The following is a 20,394-nucleotide window of genomic DNA, read 5'->3' on the forward strand; positions in this document are numbered from 1 at the left end:
CACGTGAATCACTTCTCATCAAAATACATTGCAGATTTGATTTTGAGCTTAGAAAAATTCTACACACACACATATACACACGCATGCAGCCAATATCCACCCAAGCCACCCGCCTACAAGGAATAAGCTCATTTTTACTCCCAACTTAGTATTTTCCTCCTGCCATCCAAAGACCCAACACAGAGACTGTCACTCCACCCTCAACAGTGGAATTGAAAATACACCTTTTCAAAGCCTAACATTGTGAATTTTAGAATTTCTGTAGCTGACTTGATTTGCTTACAATCTGCCTAAATTCATTTTCTAGGACTTTCTTGTGGGGGCAACACTGCAAAATGTTTACACTTTGGTCTGTCCAAAAAAATCTGGGACACACTGTCACCCTACACCTTTGCATAACACAAGAAGAAAGGAAATTCTAAACCAGCACAGAGAAGCATTTACTTCTCATTCCTAGAAATTCAAACTGAAAGTCATTCCCATAGGCTCTGGCTGAGTCCAAAGGACCCAGAGGAACACAAAAAGCTAGTACAAATGACACCAAGGGGTGCAACTGTCTATGTGTGTGTATGTTCAGGCTTCCTACGGAAAACAGGCTGCTGCCTCATTTTACCCCAGATGCACTTCCTGGGTGGTCTTCCAGGGAAACCGTGAGAGCACCCTGCCTCGGGTCAATGTTGAAATTACAACAGGGATCAACTGCTGTGTGAAGCTGAGTGTGGTCACAACCTGGCCATTAACCACCTACGGAAACTGGGACTCCCACCCCCATCTGTGAACACTCAGTTCAGGAGCCCCCCCCCCCCCCCCCACAAAGGATCCCCTCGGTGGCCAAGAGTAAGCTCCCTCAACCTCCGGTCTTATAGGGCCTCCTTGACATCAGTCCTCCCTCAAACACTTGCCCTCATTCCCAAGGCCCCCCAGGCAGGGCAGAGCACTGCACACATAGACTCTGGGGACATCAGTCAGATCTCAGGTCTGCCCCTATTCGATGTGCGACCTTGCACAAATTATTTAACTTCTGAAAACCTCAGTTTCCTTATCTGTTGACATGGGGATAATGATCATACCCCACAGATAACGTATGCAGATTTCAGTACAGGGGCCTCGAAGAAGGAGATATAAAAGGAGCTATTAATACACAATCCAACTCCTTCTCCACAGTGTCCTGTTAACCTACCATTTACCAAACAAAATCACATGCAGACTTCCTGGGGGCAAACTCCTACCTTATCAGTACCTCCCTAGGATAATCATTGGTTATTTCCTTCAAAGAGCAGGGAGGCTTTCTTGGTCCCAGAAGTTCTCAGTGACAGCATCTCCAACTGCTAGAGCATAACTTATCATCCCAAACTATTGTTAAATTAGAGTCTAGAAATACACGTGCTCTGGTCAACTTGGGTGTTTTATTTTAACCAGGTAATGAGGGCAACAGCAGAGAATCTGTCTGTTTACCTAGAGATGCATCCATCAGTGCCAATCATTCCACTCCCACTCCGACTTAGAGAGCACCTCACTGTGTGCTTTAATTCATTAACTTCATTCAATCCTAACAGTGACTGTCTGAGGCTGGTAGTCTGGTCCCTGTTTTACAGATGAGGAAACTGAGGGTCATGGAGGTTAACTGACTTCCCAAAGTCGTAGTGAGCGGCAGAGCAGGATGTGAACTCAGGTCTGCTCCCACCACCGCGTCTCATACCCGCTACGCTGCGCTGATCTGCAGATCTGGTGGCACGAACATTCCTAATGCTCATCCTGACACCCTCTGTTGGATGAACTACCGGAGCCATGAAATCTGCCTGTGGAGCTACGTCCGGCAGCCACAAAGGCACTGTGAACTTGGACAGCACGAAGCGATGGGTCCAACGCTCTGGGCTGCCGAAGACACTCACTTCAAAAGGACCCAGTGTGCGAAACAAAAAACAAGTTGGGAGAGCCTTCCCACGCGCCTGCGCAGTCTTCAGGATGAAGAGTGTAGACGAAGCCTAGAACCCCCGCTCCCCAGGGCCTCCATCAGCCAGACCCAGGAGCCTCCCCTTCCACCCTGTGTTTCCACCATCCCCAACCGCTTTCCGATCCATCACTCTTTCCGCCGTCAGCCAAGTCACATGCTCCCCCAACCCGTCTATCTATTCACTAGTCCCAGGGGTCAAATCCTGTGACAGCATAAATTCCACTGGAAATCAAAATTCTTTCACTGAGTGCCAAGTGCTGAGCCTGAACGTTGCCAAGGCAGAAAGCAAGTGGGGAGGCACCCAGGGATGGAAACAGCCTCTCTAGGGCCAGCCATCAACCTGACCACCTCCACCCCTGCGGCTCTTAAAGGGCCCCGCAGCACCCAAAGGAGAAGTGACAGCCTAACCATTCCCCTGGTGACATCTGAGGTAAACCAGACAGGAGCCTACTATCTGATAACCCCGGGAAGGTTTCTCATCCCCCAGAGCCAGATACCCTAAACCAGTGCTTCCCACACCTGCACCAGGATGGGATTTAGGTACATTCGCTGGCCTCACCCCTAGGGAATTCTGGCAGGCAGACAATGGGAATCTGCATTTGTCACCAGCACCCCCGGTGATTAAGATGCGGGGGTCCGGGGAAACTTGCCGCAAGGTGCTTCCCCCCAAATGCCCTGGGGAGGAGGGTTGTTGGGGGTGACTGTCTGGCAGCCTGGCTGTTTGTGACATGCCTGTATACAACAGGGGCTCAATAATGGGAGTTGTGAGGGTAACGCCTGGCCTCACGATGTTGCAGCGTAGTGTGGCTTCTTTATTAAAATAGCGTTAAGCGGATGAGGCTGGGGACAAGGCTCAGGCCAGCGTGCGTTGCGTCAGGACACAGCATCAGCAGCGGGGTCTGTCAACACTGGGCCGGTGCCCGTGGTCACACGGCTTTTACAAAAATCACCAGTTGTGAGTTACCGCTCCAGGAAGGTGTCGGAGCCAGTCCTAAATGGAGAAGTCCAACAAAACTACTGCCATTCGGTGCTATCCAGGGTGCAGAGCTTCGAGCCGCAGGATGGCCGCCTCACTACAGTGGGTGCTCACGTGTCCATCTCTACGGCTCCAAATGCCGTGTCGAGTGCACTCCGGGAGAGGGCTACCCGCTGTTTGCGGGATCTAAGAGTGGAAACAGGAGACTGAAGCAGGGGGGTGGGTAAGGCCACCAAGCCACAAGAGGGCTGTGACAAAGCCATGCACGCCAGGGAGGGTCTCCGGCTCCGCCTCAGTGGTGTGGATCACCGGTGTGCCGGGCAGCTGTGTCAGCCACAGGAACCGGTGTCTTTACCTGTGAGTCGGTCTCTATGCAGCATCTGCCCATCAGAGTCCAGATCAGTGTAACTGTCCCATGTGCGTGCGGGCGAGAGGGTGGAGAAGCCAGCGACGGCACGCAGGAGGCCCCAGCACGTGTCTGTACCTGCGTGTGTGTATGTGTGTGCAAACGCATCTACCCAGGCGGCTCTAGAGCTGAGCCCTTGGGGGCTGCTGTAAAACGCCCTGGCTCCAGCCAGAACCCCCATCAATTCCTGTTCCGTTCCCACCACAGTCGGCATTTCCTGGGAAGACTATTCAGCTCTGTGTCTGTTGTTGGTCTATTTCTATTTGGGGAAAGCCGGCCCCACCAGTCACTCCTCCCTTTCCTTCTCTACCACCACCCACTACCTGTCCTTTCTCTGCTGACTGCGGGGCTGGCTGGCCGCTTCCGGTCGGCATGGAGTCGGGTGGGAGGGCTGGGCACCTGGCAAACTGACTCTGGGGCAGCCTGGGAACAAAAGCACCAGTTCCCTCACTGCTCAGGCAGCCCTCTTTTGAACAATGCATTTCAGCACACGAGGATCCTAGCCTGAGGGTCCTAGCAGGTACCTGCCAAGGGTTCCTTAGCATCACTGTTATAGCTGTAGCATGTAACTCCAGGAACGCAAAAGGTAAGGCAAGGTCAGCTGAAGTCCGCACCATTTTCCCAGCAAGTTAACTGGACACCCTCTGGAGACAGCAGACATCACAAAACCAGACCACTGACCTCTTTGTTAAAAAGGAGTCACTTGTCATCTGTTTGGAACCCAGCCAGTCCCCCAAAGATGATCGCCGAGTCACTGGGCATATCAAGTTTGGTACACTTCATTATTCCTGAGTTAGGGGCCTACTAAAATTACCAAAAACCAAGGTCCCTCCCCTTTCCTACTTTTCATTCAAATTTCTGACAAATCCCTGAGCAGAGCAGCCTTCACGGGGACACTCCTGGGGGACACAATACCCTTGGCTGGGTCTAGGGCCTGCTTATGCGCCAGTGAGGGGTATTATTACCACTTAATATTCTTTACGCCCGGACAAAGAACTCCCTGGCATCCACCATCCACAGACTACAGGCTGGGTTCCATCGTCAGTTACCATACCCTCCAGGGCTCTCAGAGAACTCACCGCATGTGGGTGCTGTTTTTCCCCATCCCTTCACCCAGAGCTTTTCTAAATAGGTATTCAGGAACATTCCTTGATTGCTTTATTAAAAGTCTCAGCTTGTGCTATCATTCGCCAAGGACTTTCCGCATGGGTCCAAAAAGGCACTAAGAATTCCGCAGGCTGTTTTAATTGGAAGTTATTGTCTCTTAAAGTCACCACGAGAGCACTGCTGTATCAATTTCTGGGGGGCCCCTGAGAGGCCGGAGGAAACAGCAGAGCACAGCCTGGGGCCTTGAAGTGTGACAGTTGAGACACACATACAGGCAGGGGAGGCCAGAGGTGGTTCCTACTCAGAACACGTCTTCCCCGATTCATCTCCAAGCACCAACAGAACCCCAAATTCCTACTTCTGTCACCACCATGTGGAAAAGGGAAGCTTGGCACACTGACAAGGGAATGGCTTTCTCCAGCTAGAGCCAAAGATCTGATGTTTCCAAACAGCTGTTTCTGGTGTTTTAGAACTCGTCTGGTACATGTACCCAGCGGCTGAAATTTGTGATGAATCTCTGATCACCAGAGGGTTTCTGACTTTCTCGGGATCTGGGCTCATCTATGGTACTTGAAGCCTCACTCAGCAGGCTTCTGTTCCACATGCTGCCAGAAAGGCTTACCCAGGGTCTGGGGCAAGCTCATTCACATCCCTGCCCCACATTTTTAGGATTAAAAGACCAATACATGAACATTTAGAAAATAATGGAGGTTTCAAAAACAACAACAACAATCAAAATCTTAATAACCCGATACTCAGAAACAGGACAAGCATCGTCAATGTTACCATTCATTTTCTCATAAGAATATGTAACTATTGTAACGTGCAAAGTTTTGACTCCTGTTTTTTTATAACACCGATTCATAAACATTGTCTCGGGTCATTAAACAATCTTCAGAGATTTTTGTTTTATGTTCTTTCATTCCGTTCATATTCTTAATTATGAAACACACCCTTAGGGAAGACTGAATGGGTACAGAAAGATAAAGCGTAAACAAAATTGCCATCAGTCACCATCTCGTGTCTGGACCCTTTCCTGTGGGTGACCCTTTCCTGTGGGTGACCGCTGCGGGCAGCTTGGAGAATATCCTCCCAGACCTCCCGCTGCCTGTGTAAATCCGTGTGGGCTCACCAACGAGTAAGTCAACTAGACAGAAACATCTTACTGCTGTTTTACAAAACAAAATCCCACTCTGCATTCAGCTGCTTGTATGAGGAACTGCTTGGTCAGGGAAACACCACCTCCACTACTGTTCGCAGCCCACACTGGGCTGTGACCACAGCTGGACCTCTGGGCTGTGGCCAGTTGGGACCTTTGAATGTAATGCTGACATGCCAAGGCCATTAACAGCATTGATACGGCCACGGGATAGTGACCTCCTACCCTGTGCTGTGTTAAACGCTTTACATGCACAATCTAATTTAATCCTCTCACTAGCCCTGTAAGTAGGGTACTGCTATACCCATTTCACAGGTGAGGAGTCTAAGTAAGAGGCAGCACACAGCACTACAACTTTACCATCTGTATTCTTAACCAGTTACAGTAGCACCCCTCCCTCCCTCCCTCCCTCCCTCCCTTCCTTCCTTTCTTCCTTCCTACCTTCCCTTGTTCCTTTCCTCACCAAACATTCTGCAGGTCTGGAATACCGCAGGCTCTAGGCACACCAGTGCAGACCTGTGCACTTTGCATAGAGGAGGGCAACAGGGCCCCATCACCTCAGATGGCGTTTTTTCATAACCTGGGCCTGTTCACTGGGAAAACTAGTCAGAGAGAGATATGGCACCAGACCAATCCCACCACCTAGTGCATTAACCTCACAGCAAATGCCTAGTGGACAATGAGTCAGCAGCTTTGGGTAAAAAGCAACAAATTAACACTTTTTTTTTTTTTTTTAACTTTCATTTACATTCTCGGTAAAGCTTTGGGAGAACTGTCATCTATGAGAAGCACTTAGAAATGAAAAACATTTCCACTGCAGGGAGAAACTTTAATTTAAAATCAGCTGTGGGGCGCCGGGGTGGCTCAGTCGGTTAAGCGGCCGACTTCGGCTCAGGTCATGATCTCACGGTCCGTGAGTTTGAGCCCTGCGTCGGACTCTGTGCTGATGGCTCAGAGCCTGGAGCCTGTTTCAGATTCTGTGTCTCCCTCTCTCTCTGACCCTCCCCCATTCATGCTCTGTCTCTCTCTGTCTCAAAAATAAATAAACATTAAAAAAAAAAATTAAAAAAATAAATAAATAAAATCAGTTGTGGGGTGCCTGGGTGGCTCAGTCAGTTAAGCGGCCGACTTCAGCTCAGGTCATGATCTCGCGGTCCATGAGTTCAAGTCCCGCGTCAGGCTCTGTGCTAACAGCTCAGAGCCTGGAGCCTGTTTCAGATTCTGTGTCTCCCTCTCTCTGACCCTCCCCCATTCATGCTCTGTCTCTCTCTGTCTCAAAAATAAATAAACATTAAAAAAAATAATTAAAAAAAAATAAATTAAAAATAAATAAATAAATAAAATAAAATCAGTTGTGAACACTTAAGGTCGTCAACCGTAATGGCAGCTGTAAAATATAAATTGGTGGTATAGTTACTCCCAGTGCGAGTTAAACGCCCTTAACGTCCAGCAGCTTCTCACGCACCATGGACTGAACCTCCAGCCATCAGCAGCCCTGCAACCTGGCTTTGCCATTTGAAAAGTGACTCTTGAAATCTGGACCCACCCGCCAGTGTCCCCAGAAGGAAATGTGGAACAACCCAGAGCTTACATACCCTTGTCTGTGAGATTTCTTCGAATGACTTGAATAGTAAGAATATCCAGAGTATGTGGATTCGGTATCCATAGCAATGGGGAGCTTGCTCTTGATGAAGGAGCGGGCAGTGTTTCTCCTCAGAGGTAGGGAATTTCACCTACTCGCCTCCTAAGACTGCAAAGGGTCTGGAGATCCAGGAGCCGCTCTTCGACAGGAACAAATTCTAGGAAAAGTGGAGAGAAAAAAAGAGATTTACTGTCAAAGGCAACCCAAAGATCTTGGAAGATAAATGATGGCAACCACCTCCTCTGGGGTCTCTGTTATGGAACACAGTGAGCAAGGAAGAAGTGTCTGAGTGTTAAATGCACTGCCCAGGCAGCAATGAGCTTCCCCGGGTGTCTGGGAGGCAGGTGCGGGGCAGGCCAAACCCCTTCCACAGCAGCAGGCAAACCAGAGCCGGGAGAGACCTGGCCCTTGGCCATTTCCTGGCCACAGCCTCGCTGCATGGGTTCAGGCTGGAGGAAGTGACTTCCCATCCCACAGCCTAGACAGTGCCCAGCCCCCACTGCCAGTTTGCTGGTCCCAAGAACAATACACAGGGAAGCAGCTTTTAAGGGATGTTGCTTGCAGTTGCTGAAAACCAATGAAAAAAAAAGAAAGAAAGAAAAGAGAGAAAAAGTTTTTTGTCTCTTTAATCCAGGAATCCAAACACCTGAGAATTTATCCTAGGGAACAAATTTTTTTTTTTTTTTTAAAGAAAAACTACTACCGCATCGTCTATAACAGTGGAAAGTGAGAAATCATCTAAATGCCCCCAAAGCAGAGGAATAGGTAAGGAAAACATGATTCATCCACCCAAAGAAAAATCATAGAGCTGTTTAAAATAATTACGAAGTATGGAAAGTTTTACAATGTAATGGTAAATTTAAAAGGCAGACTACAGGGGCACCTGGGTGGTTCAGCTGGTTAAGCGTCCAACTTCAGCTCAGGTTACGATCTCACGGTTCGTGGGTTCGAGCCCCATGTCGGGCTCTGTGCAGACAGCTCAGAGCTTGGAGCCTGCTTCGGATTCTGTGTCTCCCTCTCTCTCTGCCCCTCCCTTGCTCGTGCTCTCTCTCAAAAATAAATAGATGTAAAAAAAAATTTTTTTTAATAAAAAATAAATAAATAAAAGGCACACTGCAGGATTATAGATACATCCTGAATCTGGGTTACAGTTACAATCATATAAAAGGCTTATGTAAACATGATTAAGAGGGAACATCAGAAAATGGAAGTAGGTGATTTATTTGTTGCGGGCTCCTGGGTGTTTCCCCAAGTTTTCATTAGATATTGCATTGCAATAGAAATAAATGGGAAACATTTCCAAGTACATTCCTGAGCCCCACATGCTCAACCTTGACTTCTAGAAGCCTGAGAACCACAAGTCTGTCTGCCCTGGTATCCCTCACCCGAGAGCTGGTCTCCGCCCATTCAGGGCCCCTCCTTCCAGTGCAAACAAAGCCAGTGAGATAAGTGTGGAGAGAAAACAAAGGAGCTGCAAATGCCAATGCCCTCCCCGCCCCCCACAATGACCCTGCCAACAACCTGTAAACCTAGAGGCCCTCAGCCTCAAACACCGCTTAGGATGCGTCTGCCCTCAGCATTCGCTCTAAGTGAGGCACGTTCACTTCCAGGGGCTGTGACCCTGGGAGAACCTCCCTGGGCCTGGGTGTCCAGACTCATCATTTCTCCTCTGCCATCAAGAGCCCAAGGAGAGCAGTGGGGAGACATGGGTTCTAGCCAGACCTCTTCACTGTCCAGGACGACCTGGGAGGGGCCGCTTGCCTTGAAGTCGGCCTCAGTTTCCTCATCTGTCAAACTGGGATAAATCAGGCAGCCACTGTTCTCCCAGGGGTGATCTGAAAATGGAAACAGATACGGTATCGGGAGCTGGGTTCCAATCCCAGGCTTTACTCCCTTATTGGTTATGAAACCTCAAATTACTAAACCTCTCAGTACCAGGAGCTAATTAGCTAATTCTGGCTAAATGCTGCTGGCCTGTCTCAGAGGCAGGTGACCCAGGCCCTGAGACCTGGGCTGGTCCTGTTCATGCTTCCCAGTCATGACATCTCTGAGCCACTATTCATCCACCGCCCATAAAATGAGGCCACTTCACATGAGCTCCTCCTAAGGTTGGTGAGAGCATTAAACCAGGCTCCCTGCGGAAGGCACATGGCAACCCAGACTTCATTCCCCTCCTCCTTCCGCGCAAGGATGTCATTCCAAGTCCTCATTAAAACCTCCGGCCATCTACTAGGACAACTCCAGGCATGTCCCTCAAAGGAAATCCTGGGCTCCCGAGTGCCCTCTGGGGAAGGGCTTTACCTGACTCTACCGGCACCCACGTCCACGTTCTCCCACAAGTCCTGCCTGTACTCATCAAAGGGGTGGTCTGTATCTGCTGCCACTCCCTCCCTCTTGACTGTCACCCCGATCCTCCTCCCTCGACACTCCACTGAACTAGCTCTAAGTAGGCCAAACCCAAAGGTCACAGCCTTGTCCTCCTTTCCCTAGACCTTCTGACCCCATTTCTGCATTCATCTACCTCTGCATTTAGCAAGCAGCCACAGGAGACCCCGGTAAGCGCTGCTGGGACACAGCAGTGACAACAGCACACGCACACGGCCCCCGGCCTGTCGTCCCAGAGCTCTCTGTTGCCCGTCAGCCTCTGACTTGATGGTACTGATGCTACCATTTCTCCAACGCGCCTTCCCTCTCCCCCCATCGGGTTATCCCTTCAGTCTCAAAACTCGCCCTTTCTTTGTCCACGGATTTATTCTCGCGTAAGCTCCTTGGAGTAATGAGCTATGATCTGCCTACACCAAGATACTCTGAACGTGGTAGGTACTCAACAAATACTGAAAGAATCCCCAGGGCACATCTCCTACTCGGCTACCTCTTTCCAATTTCCTCTGCCAGGGGGTACAGTCACTGCACCAACGCCGTTCGTCCAGCCCAGTGCCACTTCTGACAGTCTCTTTCCTGTGACTCGCACACATCCTGCTGTCCCTAAGTGCTGACGTCAGTCCTCAGGAGCCTCCGTCACTCTCCTGGTGCTCAGCCACCCACTTCCCCTAGGCTCTGTGGACAGAGGGCTCGTGTATTATGAAGCCTGCAGGTCTCCCCACAGAACCCAGTCTACACAGAGCTCGGGCCCTTTCTCCTAAGTCATGCTGTCTCTATTTCAGCGATCTACTCTTGTCCAAGATCTGAGTAAGGATTAAGCACGAGCAACAGCAGGCAAATGGACAAAATCCCGGGTGGACTCATTTTAAGGGCCAACGAAAGAGCTTCGATATAGCCCACAGGAACACCCATGGCGAAGCTTATCACTGCAATGCTATGTTTCCGAGACAGCTCGCCTCTATGCACAAGAAAGTAGCAGGATTCAAATAAGGTCAGAGGGATGCCTTATCAGGAAAATAATAAAGTAATGAAAAGGAATCAGGTTCCTGGGGTAATAAACTGATAGGCTGCTACACTGGCCTGAATAGGACAGTCACACAAAGGTGTAAACATAGGGGCCCCTGGGTGGCTCAGTCAGTTAAGCATCAGACTCTTGGTTTCAGCACAGGTCATGATCTCACAGTTCATGGGATCGAGCCCTGCATCAGGCTCCATACTGACAGTGCAGAGCCTGCTTCGGATCCTCTGTCTCCCTCTCTCTCTCTGCCCCCCCTTCACTTGCACATCTGTGCACGCGCCTGTGCGCGCGCTCTCTCTCTCAAAATAATAAAAAAAAAAGTATAAATATGGATCCTGGAATCTGGAACTGTCCCTCTATCATCCTGGCCCAAGAGATGACCCACACTGGCAGGTGCACAGCACCCAGAGTGATCTTTCATATCACAACGTGGAGGTCATTTCTCTGCTTGAAACCAGTTCATGGATGGTGTCCCACGACAGTTGGCATAAACCAAAATCCTTCATTTGGTGTGTGGGCCCTGCCCACCTCCCAGGCTGCACTCTTCCTTCTCCAGCTCCAGGCCCCTCAAGGCACCAGGCTCTCCAACTTTGGCTCAGGTCATGATCTCACAGTCTGTGAGTTCGAGCCCCCCATCCGGCTCTCTGCTGTCAGCACAGAGCCCGCTTTGGATCCTCTGCCCCCCTCTTTCTCCGCTCCTCCCCTGCTCACGCTTTCTCTCTCCAAAAACAAACATGAAAAAAAAATTCAAAAATAAATAAATACTGCTTCTTTCAAGAGGCCCTTCGGGACCCTCCAGTCTACATGAGGCCCCTTCACAGAATCCTATACTTTTCCTTTATGTCACAATTTCTAATCATACATTGCACGATTACTTAATGTCTGGCTCCAGTGGAGACTGTAAGCACCAGGAGGGCAGGGACCACATTCATTACTGTCTGTTCAGCTCCTGAAATATACCAGGCAATCAATAAATGTGTGCTGAGTAAGGGTTTCTGTGGCAGACCTCAGGCCTTGGAGGCCACAGATCCACTGTGGAAGAAACCCTAGCCATTGTCTAGTTTACATTCTCAGTTTTACAGAAGAGGAAAGTAATGCAGAGATTAGGTTAGTGGTGATGTCAGAACCACCAACTTTTTGCTCACACAACAATCTCACTGCAGACACACTAAGTAAAAATCAGCAGCAGTCTCATTCAGCTGCTTCCCACAAACATCCTGACCACCCCTTCTCCCCCCCCCACCACTGCCCTCCTGCCTTTCACCCCTGTAGTACCAGCTATAGGCACTGCTTGGGTGGGAGACGGAGGCAAACACCAGGAAAGGGTGAGGGCTGGTCAAGTGACATCTCATGAAGGCCAGGAGGGCAACGCTGGGACAGGTGCACAGGGCACTTTTGACTGCATGGCAGCATCTTAAATTCTGGGATTCCCAGGCACAAATGTCAGAGAGAACCCCCTTCGCCATGCTTTATTAAAAACAAATTGAAGGTCACTGGCCTCAGAGAGGATCTTTCCCTAAAGTCAAGTTCACCCACATAAAATATACCTGACTACTACTTAAAAGAAAAACACAGTGTTCAGAAAATCATACGAGGGAAATAATATGTTACGGTAATGACAGTGGTAAACACAAGTTAACCTTGACGAAAAGGAAATTATAAAAACATCAACGGCTCTGCCTACAGCTATGAAGTAATTACGGGAACTCTGGTTTGCAGGGTAGAAAGTTATCTTGTGAGGGGTATGGAGACATACACTGTATTTAAAGAGCCACTCTGCTCCTTCTGCAGTAAATCCAAGGGAAAGAAGTTTCTGGTGCAATCATGTTTATGCATACTGTGCATATTACTTTTTATCATACATAGAATGCTAAAGGGTTTACTCCATTAACTTTTAAGATCTTTTTTTTTAAGTTTATTTTTTTCAAGCTCACAAAGTGTGAGCGGGCGAGGGGCAGAGAGAGAGGGAGGCACAGAATCCGAAGCAGGCTCCAGGCTCCGAGTTGTCAGCACAGAGCCCGCCCCAAGGAAGGAATACCTTCTTCCTTAGGAAGAATACCCTAGTATGGCACGAGACTTCCATACCAATTGCATTACACTATATGTACATTTTTTGGTCAGTGCTACTCTACCTTGAACTAATACCGTTAACTGTAGCTAAGTAATTTAGTGACATCCATTCTGTTCCTTGGGCCTCCTTTTACTAGTCCCAGGTGGGAAGTGACTATCAAAGGGATCAGAGAAAAAACTGTGTGTTCCACTGGGTTTATCTGGAGGGCCTTGGGGTTGTAAGTATGGGAGGGTGGGAAGGGTATGGTAAAGCCCTGCAAAACATTTTGCTGAACTTGTGCTCTCTAAACCATAAAACACCCTCCAGGTCGCTGATGGGGGGTCAGAAGGCCTGTGGCATTTGTGACAAACCCAATTGATATTTTCATTACAACAGAACTCTGATAAATGAATGATTCTGGGCCACTATACACAAGCAAAGAAAATGTTAAACTCATTTTTTTTTTTTTTACCTGTTTTGCCAAAGATTTCAACTCACCTTCCTCGAATAACTGCTCTTGGCTCTAGTCACTAATTACCCCTGGAACACCCCCAGCAGCAGGGTGTGGATTTCTGAAGAGCTGTGGATGGTTAACATGTCTGGGGTTCTATGATGAGTATCTGTTTTCAAGTGACCCCCTTATCCCCTGCTAGATTTTTAAGCTTCAAAAATAGATTTTAGGGGCACCTGGGTGGCTCAGTCGGTTAAGCGTCCGACCTCGGCTCAGGTCATGATCTCTCGGTTCGTGAGTTTGAGCCCTGCATTGGGCTCTGTGCTGACAGTTCAGAGCCTGGAGCCTGCTTCGGATTCTGTGTCTCCCTCTCTCTCTGTCCCTGTCCCATTCATGTTGTCTCTCTCTCTATCTCTAAAAAAATAAACATTAAATTAAAAAAAAAACAAACAGATTTTTATGAGTACTACCTCCTCTGTAAATCCCATGGTGCCTAGTCCAATGATTGCTGTCCAATAAATGGCATTCAGAAAGGCACTAATGGGGACAGCAGCATGCACCTTTTCATCAGGCTGCAGGCGAGACCAAAGCCGTTGGCAGAAACATGGTCCACTTAAACCTGTCTTGTCCACCTTCTGGAAAATGGCATAGCACGATGCCCGCATCACATGCCCACACACAGCTAGTCCCCTAACCACAGCTAGTTACCTTACAGAGAGAGCGCATGACAATAACAATTTAACAGACTAGTTACTTGTGTGCTTACTATGTGTTGTGGACCATTTAAATCATTTGCATGCAATATCCCACTTAATCCTGAGAACAACAATGTAAAGGGCATCAGATATTAATGTCATGCTACCGTTAAGGAAAGCAAGGTCACAGTAAGTGAAGGAGCCAGGGCTTGAACTCTGAGAATCTAATTCCAGAACCTGTGCGCTTAGCTATGGAAAACGAATAGCAATACAGCAATTACCAGAACTGTTTATTTACACATTGGAGGGCAGGCAACCATCATAAATTGTCCCAAACCACACATAACCCACAAAGAATTTTGCAATTTCAACTCCTGCTCACAGGCCCGGTGTCCCAAGCGTTGTAGAGAGTCCGGAAGAAAAGAATCTGAAATAGCTGCAGGTCCAAAGGTAGAAACTGCTTATTAAAATACAATGGGATAAGCACCCATGTAACCCAAAAATGCCGCTGAGGTCTGGGGTGACAAACAGGGTGTTTGTGTGTATCGGGGGATGGAGGGGAGAATAACTTCCTCACTCAACGCCTGTTAATTCTTCAATAGACTAAGGTGACATGGAAATGGTGCTTGGTAAGGAAACTTTCCTTTATGGTTCTGTCCTGGTGCTCAAACACGTAAGACAATAAAAATGTACTGCCTGGCAAACAGTCCTTGCAGATATGCCGTCTCAAAATGCGGCCATTTTACTTACAAATTAAGTTGCAACCAAATAATTTCACTAATTACCTTGACAGACACCAATGTTTGGGAATTCTAAAGGCTCATGGATAGGTGAAGAGTGTCCTTTTCTCTGAACTGCAGAATAAAACCGTTTCCTCCCACAAATCAAAGCCCCAGCTAGATCACGCTGATTTAATTCAGCTCTAAAAACTCTAATTAGTAGTTACATAAAATGACTAATTACTTTTCCCTGGTTTTAGGCAGTTTCTGCCATGTCACTTTAAAAAGCCTAGGAGCTGTGTAATCAACCCACCCTGAGGAGGAAGAATGCTAATTAGCATTGTTGATGGGTGACACAAGCTATAATATTTTCCAGCAACTCTGTAAAATTCATAAACATATCAGTGAAAACGGCCAGATTCTTTACAGCTTGCTGGCTTTTGGCATAAAGGTCTAAAAATACATGCACTTCCAACCACAGCCTGGTCCAAAGGGCTCAACAGAATGCATGCGCCAGCCACACAATCATCAGAATATTAAGCGCTCTGACATCTCTTAACGAGGAGCTAAACGGGCTCACGACACCTCCTCGGCTGGGCCTTGATGACCTGGTTTGAAGACGCGAAAACCGAGCAAGAGATTTCTCAGCTCCGAGGCTCAGCCGCTCACCTCCCGGCCGCCAGGCCACGGCTCCGCCCCCCGCCTGCCTCCGCCGGCGACGCGTTTAAATTTTTATAAAGCTTCACACTTCTCTGGGCGCGTTGCTTGGGGCAGTTCAAAGGCTGCAGGAAGAAGGGAGGTCCTGCCCGTGGCGAAGGCTGCCCCGGTGCGGTGAGATTTCCTCCAACGGGGACACCTCGGGCGGGGACTTGCCGGACGCCTTCTGCTCCACCCCGGCGTTTTTGAAAGTAAACTCCTACCTGCCTGTTGCGCTCTCCCGGGCGCAACCGGACTCGCCCCCCCCCAGGCCTCCGGGGCCGGCTCAGTTTTGCAAGCGAGGTGCGAACACAGGCCGGCTCTGTGCCGGTTTCTGGCCCGGGGCCGGCAGCTCCAGGGTCGAGCCCCGCGGCAGGGTGGGAACCGCGGGGCGCGCCCGACTCCCAGGGAGCGCAGGGCGTCCCGGCCCCCCGCCCCGCTGGGCCGGTACAGCCGCCCGGGTGCCCCGGGAAGGTCGGCCACTCCCCGCCGGCCGGCCGGAACGCGCACCCCGAGGCGCACCCCAAAGTGCGGCCGGGGCAGACGGCGGCGTCCGAGGCGTGGGGAGGGAGCGCCGGGGCGGCGGGGCAGGAGGGGCGCACCTCGCGGGCTCGGGAGAGGAGTGGGACCCGGGAGGCACGATCCGGGTGCGGTGCGCAGGCGGGGAGCGGGCTCCCGGGCGGGAGGCGAGGAGGGCGGGGACCCGGGGTCCCAGTCCGGGGTCGGGGCGCGGGGTCCCGCGGCGGGGAGCGGCTCCGCGCCCCGCGCCCGGCCTCCCGCGGGACTCACCTCCGCGCCGGCCGTGCGGGCTCCCCGGCCCGCGCTCTCGGCTCACAGCGGCCCCGGCTCTGCGGCCTGCGCTGGGCTCCCGTAGAGGCAGAGCCCCGCCGCCGCCGCCGCCGCTGCTGCACTGCCGCTTTCCGCTTCCTGTCCCGGCGCCGCCCCGCAGCCCGAGCCCAGCCCTGCGAGCCCGGCGCGGCCGCGAGCCAAGAGCAGCGAGCGCGGCCGGCCCCGCCGCGGGCCCGGCCCACCTGCAGCGGAGGGCGGGACCGGCTGGCGTCTCCCGGCCCCTCCCCGCCCGCGGTCGCTCCACACCCGAAGCTCTCACACACTCACACACGCGCGTGCACACTCATGCACACACAGGCCCCAGGGACTGACCACACACACTCACTCAATCATTCGCTCACTCACTCATTCATACATCGTTAACGCATGTCCCGGCCTCGACCCCACCCCGCACCCCAACATACTTGCACCCTTGAACGCTCGCGCGCGCGCGCGCACACACACACATATTCACAATCGTGCACAAAATCCAAGCCTGTTTGCCCTGACCGGGGCCCCGCATACATTCACACAGACCAGGGACTGACCCCTCCCCCCTACACACACACACACACACACACACACACACACACACACACACTCATGTACACACATCCCAAGTACTGAGCTGCAAATGTGCATATACCCCCAACCAATACACGTTACTCACACTTAAGTTCACACAGCCCAGGAAATGAGCCCACGAATAACCATACACCCCCACACCCCCACAGCCAACCCTCTCCCTTCTCCTGTGACAGAGCAGTCACTGCCCCCCCCCCCATCCCCACCCCAGCCAGTTTTCTGGAAACTGCTGGAAGAGCACACCTCTGAAGGCACACAGCCCCCGGGGTGGGGGGCTCAGTCCGGATTCAACCCCTTTGGCTCCATCTCTGAGTCTGTTTTCCTGTCCAGAAAGTGAGAGGATGGGAATGCCAACCTTGCAGCGTCTGGGGAGGATGATGGAAAGTGGCTGGTGCCCAGGCAGGCGCTGAACAGTTGTCATCTGTTTATTTGAATATCTGCATTCTTCTTACTTAGTTGTGTCGCGTGGGTAGGGCTGAGCATCCCTGTGGAGAGTCTGGAATCCGGCTGGAACCCAAAGTTGCTCACGTGACGAGCTCTCGTGTAGAGGCATGTCTAATGAAGTACTGTGGGCAGTTGGTGTGGGGAAACACATGCCCACCCTAAGTTAGCCTTGGGGGGGGGGAACTTCAACCCCAAAGCCCACACTGTCCCCTCACCACCTCTTGCCCCATCCCTCTCGTCCCCATTGTCTCTCCCACATGTCACACTTCTTCAGAGGACATCATATGCTCAAAGTGCCAACCTTGAACCCCACCCCCAGCCTGCCACCCCAGGACATCTGCCCACCCCTCACCAACCTGTCACCTGTCTCCAGAGGGCAGGTCCTGCTGATGCGGGTAGCCACCTTCTTAAGGGTAAAACCAGTTGTCTATCCACCGTGCTCAGGTGCAGAAATGTAGAGCTTTATAAAAACATGTGTCTTCCGCGGTGCCTGGGTGGCTGAGTCGGTTGAGCATCCGACTTCGGCTCAGATCATCATCTGGCGGTTTGTGAGTTCGACCCCTGTGTCGTGCTCTGTGCCGACAGCTCAGAGCCTGGAGCCTGCTTCGGATTCTGTGTACCCCTCTCTCTCCGCCCCACCCCTGCTTATGCTCTGTCTCTCTCTGTCTTTCAAAAATGAATAAACATTAAAAAAAAATGTGTCTTTCATCTTTAAAACATAGACTCTTCAATGTTAGAACAGGCCAGGGATTTCCATTCCTAGTTATGATGCTCCTGGATAGCCCCCATGAAATACACAAATCCTCACTAAATTTTCTTGGGAAGTGATTGTAATTCACCGTAGTTTATTAAATCTAGCTACCGTTACTATGTGCTTTCAGGGGGAAGGGGAACAGTGTATAATAAACTCTATTTTAAGGTAATAAATGTGCATTTAAGTGCCATCCAGTCTATGTTTTAATTCAATAATCTCAAGTATCCAAGTGTAAAAGGTAAGAGTTGGAAAACTTGTCAGGAGCTGAATGGTGGTCTGTGAAACCTGGAGGCTTGCCCTGGCTTCTGTTTTCTATCCTAGAGAGGATCAGGCTTATTTAGCTCTTGCCTAAAGTTGAATCCTCCAACTTAACCTGAGTTAGTAGTGAAGGTAAAATTGCGGGTTCCAACGGCCACTCCATTGTTTCAATTCTCCATTTATGCCAAACTCAAGTAGGGGAGTGGGGTACAACATGTTGGGTGCTCTCAAGACTCCTGCATGACTGTATGTTTCACCAACTCATGTGTGTATTTCTCCCTTCCTGACCATTCTCATGGTATCCCCAAAGCCTAGAATGCTACTCACTAAAATTCTCCCTGTCTGCCAAGATCCAGCTCAAAGGCTACCTCTTACCAAAGCATTTTCCGGTTCTCACAACCAGGAAACATTCCTCTCCCCTATTTGAATTCACACAGCACTCTGGATTTTTTCACTTACCTTCTTAGCTTCTATTGGTTATTTGCATTTCGCTCCCTAATAATGTAAAGCTACCATGTCTTACCTTTATTTTCATCCAAGATCTTTCCACATAGTAGTTGCTTAAAAAAAAAAAAAAAAAAAAAAAAAAAAAGCTTAGCAAATAAATGAGTGACTATAAAATACCACTTGCCCTTGAGAAGTTTACAATCTTTTTTTTAAGTGTTTATTTATGTGGGGAGGAGGGGCAGAGAGAGAGGGAGAGAGAATCCCAAGCAGGTTCCGTGCTGTCAGCGCAGAGCCCTTCGTGGGGCTCGATCTCACAAACCGTGGCATCATGACCTCAGCCAAATCAAGAGTCGGATGCTTAACTGACTGAGGCACCTAGACACCCTGAGAAGTTTATAATCTAACCAGGGAACAATCTAATTGAAAAGACATAAAGACAGTCAACAACAGAAGAGAATACAGTACATAAAATGCTAAATGCACCAAAAGCATAATTTTTAAAAGTCCCTTATCCAGCCTCAAGAATTCTGAATACACCTGAGAAACAGCAGTTACAGGAGAAAGTCCTCTGATTAACAAAATAGACTGTATAAAACCCATGCTTTAAAGTGGGTAGACTTTATGAGTAGGAGAATCTCTCATATCCTCCCTTAGATACTGTCTATAGTTAGTTTGCAAACATTTCTGATAAACTTCATCATCTGATTTCTAAACCCACCGTAGATAAGATACTTACCAAAGCAGAACAGGGGATGACCTCAGGAGACCTTAGGGTCTGCAAAGGTCATTATGAAGCTTGTTTAATTCCCAAATTCCTGCCCTTTTGCCAGTTACCTCTCTTGGCACACTGTCACATCACAGAATAATAGTGATGAACCTGAGTTATAAAGATTAGATGGATATTCTGTATATAGTACTCTAAGAAGACAGGAGGGGCGCCTGGGTGGCTCAGTCAATTGAGCGTCCGACTTCAGCTCAGGTCATGATCTCACGGTCTGTGAGTTCGAGCCCCGTGTCGGGCTGTGTGCTGACAGCTCAGAGCCTGGAGCCTGTTTCAGATTCTATGTCTCCCTCTTTCTCTGACCCTCCCCTGTTCATGCTCTCTCTCTCTCTCTGTCTCAAAAATAAATAAATGTTAAAAAAAAATTTTTAAAAAGACAGGAAAAAATGTAAAAAAATTTTTTTTGGAAAGATTTCCATCCAAAATGTTTGAAATGTCATAAAGTGCTGATTCTCTACAGAGATGTTTTCTGTGAAAAAGGCCCATATGTAAAAGCCACATCTTATCTAGGTTAATAATGCCAGTGATGAGGTGCTAACCTATGGGTTATTAGTGTCTAAGGAGAGAAGTGACAGGGACCTGGATGGTCAGTCAGGGTCAACTTGTCCTTACTTTAAGGAAAGAAAGAAGAGAATAGGCAGAGGTAGATGACAGTGGCTGGAATAGTGACTGGCTTATCTCAAGTACTTAATAAATATGAGTTGAATAAATGTGTAAATAGTATTTCTGTTTAGAGTGTGGACAGGGGTGTGAAGAGACGAGTAGTCTGGGATACAGTCAAGGGCAGTAGCAGATAAGCACTCATGCTAAACACAGCACATTTGATATTGAGTGGCGGGATTAGAAGGTAGAGAGAACTTTGAATCTAACTCCAGTGTTTGAACTTTTTTAAACAGGCTAGCAACAACACCATAAAGTATTCATTCATCCATCCATTCATTCAAAAACGTACACTTAGTATCTACCACAAGGCAGGCGATGTATCAACTATTAAGGATACAAAGATAGGTAATGTAACCGATCAGCGAGTCAACAAAATATT

General features: G+C 49.4%; 1 protein-coding gene across 1 annotated transcript in view; it reads right to left on the reverse strand.

Annotated features, from left to right (window-relative positions):
• VANGL1 (VANGL planar cell polarity protein 1) overlaps positions 1–16,182 on the reverse strand; it is a 54,623-nt gene extending 38,441 nt beyond the window's left edge. Inside the window, exons 1-2 of the mRNA XM_019457941.2 lie at positions 16,045–16,182; positions 7,198–7,401 (exon numbers count right to left, since the gene is read on the reverse strand). Coding sequence (XP_019313486.1) covers positions 7,198–7,268 — 71 coding nt within the window. The 5' untranslated portion in view covers positions 7,269–7,401; positions 16,045–16,182. The remainder of the gene's footprint in view (positions 1–7,197; positions 7,402–16,044) is intronic.
• Positions 16,183–20,394: the final 4,212 nt, after the last annotated feature.

The sequence above is a fragment of the Panthera pardus genome, unplaced genomic scaffold (assembly GCF_024362965.1).
Source record: "Panthera pardus isolate Hobbes unplaced genomic scaffold, ASM2436296v1 HiC_scaffold_11, whole genome shotgun sequence".
In the NCBI taxonomy this organism is placed as follows: Eukaryota; Metazoa; Chordata; class Mammalia; order Carnivora; family Felidae; genus Panthera; species Panthera pardus.